Raw genomic sequence first — 7,566 nt, 5'->3', positions numbered from 1 at the left:
ATTACAAAACCAAAAGTCTCTAATAACTCACTGAAAAAAAAAAAAACCTGGACAAGTCGTTAAGCTGGGGGCAATTTCAGGCTGAGGTAAGAGGCAGGTATCAGTAGCGACCATCCTGGGGAAGATGATTGATTCCAGATGTGCCACAGTACCAACCACACATAGGCATACTGCAGAGATACTAGGCAGCACCTAGAATCAGCCACCTCATTCTTATTTTAGCACAATTTCTTACTTTAACTTGTTTTCCCTTATTTCTGGTCCTTCTATCCTAATTCATTTTCTTTAGTCCTCTAATCCCTAATTTTTTGTAAGTTAAACTATATTTGCTTCCATTTTAACCTTGAATAATTGCCTCATCCTCCTATCCTTTCAGTTTGTATTATTTTAAGGCCCACAACAGATTTGCTCACTGGCTACAACTATATATAATCCCCTTCTTAAACCACAATACCCCATCCCAAACAAAAGAAAAAGAGTATTTAGATAGGGGAATACCTATCTATGATATTGAACCTCTAACTGAAACAGGGCTCTGCTGGGGTTTGGTATTTGCCTTTGTTTCCAAATGGGCAGAACCATCCATAGAAACAAGAAAGGTAGCAAATTAAAGAGCCTCACTCCCACACAAAATAAACAGGTAATTGAGAGACGTCAATGAAAGATATAGAAGATAGTTCTCAAAATGCTTTAAAAACTGCTGATAAATATGATGAATAAAAGGATAGAATGCCTGTGCAATACTATGTGTGATCCTGATGAAATTCACCAAAGATTGTTAAAGGAATTCATAGAATCCACAAAGAAAAATCTAAATAAATTCCAAGAGAAAGAAAGGGAGTCCAATATAAACATAATCACTCAGCTAAAGGGCATGAGAAAATACACAGAAAATCAAAGCAAGGAAGAAGTTGAAAAAAATCCATAAAACAAAGCTTCAATAAAGAGATTGAAGACATAAAAAAGAACAATTGGAAGATAGTGAAATAAAAGACAAAAGAAAGCCTTGACAGAAGATCAGATGAACTAGAAGGCAGTGTCTCTGGAATTGAAGATAGTCAAGATATTATAAAGAACAAACAAGTATTCAGAATAAATCCACGAAAAAAAAGTTCTTCCAGGGCTTTACGAATTAATCAGTAGACTTAATTTAAGAGTAATAGGTATTGAGGAAGATCAAGAACAGGAAGCAAAATAGAAAAGAAAACATTTAACAGAATTCCAGCAGAGAACTTTCTGAACATACAAAATGATAGGCCCATTCAGATACAAGAAGCCTTTAAAACCCCAAACAGACCAGACCAGTACAGGACATCCCACTGCCATATTTCATTCCACACAGGATCAATGGAGACCAAAAAAGGATCCTTAAATCTGTCAGGGAGAAAAGTTTAATTATCCATAAAGTAAAAATACCTACTGATTTCTAAACCTAGACTATACAAGCAGGAAGAACCTACAATAAGGTATGCCATATGTTAAAGGCAAACAACTACCAACCAAGCTGTGTATGCAGCAAAGCTCTCCTTCACAACACAGGGACAAATAAAAATCTTCCACAATAAGGAAAAGTAGAAACAATTTATCTTCACCAAACCAGCATTAAGGAAGATACTTAAAGACATAGTTTATATAGAAAACCATCAAGAACAAGATACTAACAAAGAAAGTGTTCCTTGCCAGAGAACCAGATAAATAAAGTAAGAAATGATGAGGCATAGACCCTAAAAAAATTGAAAATATGGCAACAACTACCAAACACATCTCAGTCCTAACTCTGAATATTAATGGGCTTAACTCTCCAATTAAATAACATAGCTTTTTAAATTATATCTAAAAGCAAGATTCGTCCATCTTCTGTCTTCCAGATACACATTTTAACCACAGAAACAAACATATTCTGAAAGTAAAAGGCTGGAATAAAATCTATCAAGCAAAACATTGTGGAATCAGCAGTGGGTCATTGAAGAGATCACAAATGTTTATGGAATTTAAGAGTACCAGCTCCTCTGGGACAGAGCAAAGACAGTAATCAGAGGAAAATGTATACTTCTGAGTGCCTACATCAACAAATTGAACAAATCTTAAATCAACAATTCAGTGATTCACCTTAAGCTCCTTGAAAAAGAGGAGCAAGCCAAATCCCAAACCAGTATGTAAACAATCAAATTTAAATCAGAACAATCAAATTTAAATCAGAAAAAAATGAATTAGAGACCCAAAAATCTATAGAAAGAATGAACAAAAATGAGTTGGTTCTTTGAAAAAATTAACAAAATGGACAGACCCTTAGAAAATTATACCAAAAAACATTATACATCCAAATAAATTAAAATTAGAGACAACAATGGGTATATCATCATGGAAATAAGCAAAATCCAGAACATTATAAGGAATATTTTGCAAACCTTTATGCTAACAAATTGGAGAATCTGAAGATGTGGGAGAATTACTAGCAAGTATTGATACACTCAAACTACCGAGATTTAAACCAACTAAACAGACCCATAACAAGTAATGAAATTGAAATGGTAATACAAGATATCCCATCCAACAAAACTTAGGAATAGATGCATTCAAAGTTGAATTCTATAAGGTCTTCAAAGGATAACTCATTCTAATACTCCTCAAAGTTTTCAATAAAATTGAAAGGTAAGATCACGACCAAATGCATTCTATGAAACTAGCATAACCCTTATCTCCAAATCAGGTAGGGACACATCAAAGAAAGCATACTACAGACCTATCTCTTTCATGAGCATCAATCCAAAACTTCTTAATAAAATTCTGTCCAACCAACTTCAACAACTAACAAAAAAAAATCATACACTATGATCAAATGAGTCAATAGAGGCCACACAAAAGCCACCAGCACAACCATGCATATTGCAGCATTGTTTACCCAAACTAATCTATGGGATCAGTCCAGATGCTCCTCAAGGGAAGAATGGATAAAGAAAATGTGGTACATATACACAATGGAATTCTATGCTTCCATTAGAAAGAATGACATTGCCCCATTCATAAGAAAATGCAAAGACTTGAAAACAATTATACTAAGCAAACTAAGCCAGACCAAAAGAAACATATGCTTCATGTTTTCAATCATTTGTAATAATTTGAATGTGCCTTGATTCTATAAGTAAACCCAGTGGACAGTAAAATACAAATAATTATACCTGGACATTGCTATGTGCCTTTGATCACATAAAATTGTGCTTATCAAAATGAACTCAAAGAAATGGAAGCAAGAGCTTTTTCTTTTATTGTTTGTGGTCCTTTCTTTTGTCTTTGTTTTTTTCCCTCTGTCCCCATTTTTTATTTCTGTAACCTTTGTTTTGTATATATGTTTATCAGCATTGGGGAGAAGAGGAAGCACAGATATGTTGGGACAAAGGGTAAACCAATTTAGCAGTGAATCCTTCTAGAAACTATGTTCGAAATGTATTATACAACTTGTGGGGTAGAGAAGTCAGGAGGGCAAAACTGGAAGAGAATAAGGGTAGAGATGACACTGTTCAAAAGGAAATGTACTTATTCCTGACTTATGTAACTACAACCCTTTTGCACATCACCATTACAATAAAATTTTAACAGATCTTTAAAAAAAGGTTGTACTATAAATAATTTGATTTAAAGAGTTGAAACCTTATAATGAAAAACCAACATCAACCATAAATCACAGGCTACTTCTCTTTTGTTTTGCTAATATATCAACAAGTTAAATGTCTATTCGAGCTGCCAACAGGGGATTCAAAAATTATTGTTCATATTTAGTTATTCTAATTGCGTGTGTGTATTTGTCTATGCATGTGCTGGTACTTCACTAGTTGAACAATGCCTAAAGGACAGTTTTGACATGCTTATTTTGGAGATGGAATTTCATGGATCTTTCTCCCAGGATGGCTTCTCAACAAGATCCTCCAGGCCTCAGATACCTAATTAGGAAGCAAATATTCTTGAAAGTAAAAATAAATGGGAAAATGTATAACCCTGTTTAAGAAGTGATTATCAATTTCTTGGAGAGCAGAAATGTGGAGTCAATAAAGACTTAACCAAATAAAAATTCCCATATACAATTTTCCTCCTCAAGTACACCTGACTCATCCCATAAAAGAGAAAGAAATCCATTATATGAAAGACCAGCAAATGGAAATAATTTCTTAATTACTAAAATATATAATGGCACTTTTACTTCTACTTATCAGCCCCATACATACATTCCCTGATTTGTCTCCTTAGCACAATAACCATCAAACTTATAAAAGACAGCAAGTCAAAATAATAATTGCAGGAACTCCAGTTGAATTGAAATTCAGTGGTTCATCACCTGTTGCTAAATACTTTGTAAATAGATGAACAGTATAATTCACATTTGTTTTCAGGAGAAATATAAATCTCTAAGAGATCCATAGGAACAGAATGGTAGAATACAGCTACTTTAAAATTCATGACATATATCTTAAACAATCTAGAGCTAAAGGAAAGAGCTGAAAGCTGAAACGAGACAACACTTTTATTGAATCTTCTACTGAACAACCCCCATAGTCCTGATTATCTTGAAATTTAAACTGAATCCTATGTGCCATGTTCTTTAAAAACATTTTCTCTGAACAACAGACTTCCCAAATTCCTTGAATTCGGCAGAGGTGACCCATCTCTGCTTGAAAGTGCTCACACATGTCAGGACGGATGCACCAATCCATGAAGAAAAACATCTGTCGGGAGAAGCTGTTATCTTTAGGGGGGTTCCCATGGGAACTAGTGGTTCCAGATCCTTCATGAGCCTTTCCTCTAAACCAGGGAAGAGAGTGTTGCCTCCAGAAAATACGATCTCTTCAAAGAGTTGCTTCTGGATGTCAGGGTCACACTTCTCGATGCTGTTACACACCATTTTAGGAAGTCCTGGGTCATGTGTTCCTAGCCTCCCTGGGGCAAAAAGAACCTCTGGAACCCTGCGCAGATGGTCCCCGATGTGGATGACATTACCATCTGGCAATTTGTAGTGTCTGTAGAATTCATGCTGCCTGTTTTGATATTCTTGGTTAGGCTCCAAGCTGACAAAGCATAGTTTTTCTTTCAAGTCATCCACCACCGCTTTGTTGAGAATACACGGGAAGATATATCCTCGAGCTAGGAGGAGCCTTATGAGGTGTTCAGTTATATCCCTCCCTGCCACATAGAGATTGGAAATGGAATGAGGCAGGGAGTAGCCCTCATAAATGGGGACAGTAGAAGTGACACCATCCCCACTGTCCAACACCAAGCCTGTAACCAGGCCAGTAGCACAGAGTGCTCCTACAGCATGATTAAGCAGGTACAATGCAGGAACCCCAAATTTTTCAAACATAATTTCTGCAGTTTTCTCCCGAATATTCCCTGGGTTCAACGAATGCTCTGTGATCAGCACTGGCTGTTCTGTTGGTCTGACTTTTAGTTCTGAAGCAAAAAGATTGTACCAGAGTTTCTCCATGTCATCCCATCTGGTTATGAGCCCACGCTCAATGGGGTAGTGCAAATACAAGCTATCATACCTGTTCTGGGCTTCTTTACCTACAATGTACCTTTTACGATTTGCTCTTGCTGAAGGTATGCTGAATTTCGGGTGACCCACCACCGAGTTGATGACATGACGGGGTCCAATCTCTCCCGAGAGGCCTACTTTACATAGTCCCGATCCATTGTCAAAAATTACAGCTGGAACATCCAAAAGATGTGAATTAAACATGTCTGCTGCCGATTCTCTATACTTCAGCAAAATTCACCAAGAATATTAAGGATGCTTTCTGGCTAATAGATGTTTCTGGTAGTTCAAAAGCCCCAAGATTTCCAAAGTTTTAAACTTGTTGCCCAGGTGAAAGTGGGAAGCTGACCTTATCTACCAGAATACTTTCGTCCTTACCCCATGGATGTTGTCTCCTTTCTGGCAGTTCAGTGCCTGCTGGAGGGACATTTTTCAGGGCATTTGCCAGTTACATAACAATGTAGCTATGACAACGGTTGTCTGCTGTTAGGCTCAGTGTAGGGAGGGGTTTTTGAGCCTCCTGTACTCCATATATGGTGAGACATGAAGCTAGGGAGTACACTAAGGTGATCAAAGCTTGAAGTAGCTGAAATCCAAAAGTAGAGACCTAAGTTTACAACAAACATAGAAGCCTACTAACGTCCATTAAGTAATGTACAAAAAATTGTGTGCTTTACTAGTACACTTATTGGTTGCTTATATATGCACATATTATACATAATATATGAGAGATAAAAGCAGAGAATATTTCATTATTTCTACTCATTTCTTTATTGCCATTATCAAGGTTTAAACTCTGGGCCTCCAACTTGCTCAACCTTGCTTGTTAGTCAGGTGATCTCAAATGTGAGTCATAGCTATAACTCTGATTATTTTGATTGTCATCTGATTATTTTATTTCCTGATTATTTTGAAGATGGAGTCTTATAAACTTTTCTGCCCAAGCAGGCATGAAAGTGTGATCCTCCACATCTCAGCCTCATGAGTAGCTAGGATTGGAAATGTAGGCCACCAGTTCCTAATCAGGAATCACTTCACTCAGTATTTGGAAAGAAAAGTTTTTGTGACCACCCACACTAAAAACTGAATTACAACATATAAAAAATTAGAACATATCACCAGAATTGTAGATGCATAACAATTTTCAAGTGATGTGGTTTTTGGGCACAACTTCATTAATTCTCATCCTGATGACACAATAAGGATAATAAATTCAATGTGTTTATCTCTGCTTTTATAAGGAAAACAATCCCAATGACAAAATTCCTGGAAACTTGTATTTTATATGCACTCATTTCCTTAGGGGTTTGTAGAGGAGTATTATTCTTACTACTTCAAGAGTTTTGACAACCAAAACTTACACCAGAAAAGAGTTTTCTAGACACAATAGAGGAGCAAAGTCCAGTGAAAAATCAATAGGCTTCTAGGACTCTAGAATAGAGTTTGAAGTTCACAGAGCACAGAGCCTCAAAAGTTCATAAAGTCAGGACTGAACTGAAGAAGCTAAACCATGTTGAGGTCTGAAATAATGTGCAAAGGTTGGATGCCTACTGACCTGGACACATGTGTTAGGAAAGTTTAAATGATGGGAAAATCATTGTAAAGCTCTGGAAAGGTAACCTTTGATTTCTATTAGTACATTTAAAATCCAAACAATGCAATCACGTTCCCATATTGTGGGTCCTTGTTGGCATTTGTTTAGTAATTATATGCGCCACAGAACAATATTTTTTAAAAAAGATAGAGATTTAACTTTCTCATTCATTGTAGCCATATAGTTGTATTATTTTAGTAATTGAAGGAAGAATGTATTTCACAACTCATATCTTCAGCTTTTTATTAAACATTCACTGTTGGTGATTTTGAGATGCGAAAACAATATTAAAAAGTTTCTTTAATCTCATGTAAGAATATAATGAGGTATAATTATATATGAAGCTTTTACATTCACAATATATTAGACAATACATAGAAACAACAACAAAAATCAACAATGTATAAAATAATTACAGGTAAGAAAATAGCTTTCAGGGGTAGTCATG

General features: G+C 35.9%; 1 protein-coding gene across 1 annotated transcript; it reads right to left on the bottom strand.

The window, feature by feature from the left end:
* Positions 1-4,545: 4,545 nt before the first annotated feature.
* Positions 4,546-5,912, bottom strand: LOC138839365 (actin-related protein T1-like). Its single transcript, XM_070038940.1, has one exon. It carries the CDS (start codon positions 5,726-5,728, stop codon positions 4,595-4,597), a length of 1,134 nt encoding a protein of 377 aa, XP_069895041.1. The 5' UTR covers positions 5,729-5,912; the 3' UTR covers positions 4,546-4,594.
* Between the last annotated feature and the right edge of the window lie 1,654 nt (positions 5,913-7,566).

This window comes from Dipodomys merriami, unplaced genomic scaffold (assembly GCF_024711535.1).
Source record: "Dipodomys merriami isolate MVZ:Mamm:240054 unplaced genomic scaffold, mDipMer1.0.p SCAF_3, whole genome shotgun sequence".
Lineage (NCBI taxonomy): Eukaryota > Metazoa > Chordata > Mammalia > Rodentia > Heteromyidae > Dipodomys > Dipodomys merriami.
The sequence above is the reverse complement of the archived record's forward strand: the minus strand, read 5'-3'. Positions and strand labels throughout refer to the sequence as shown.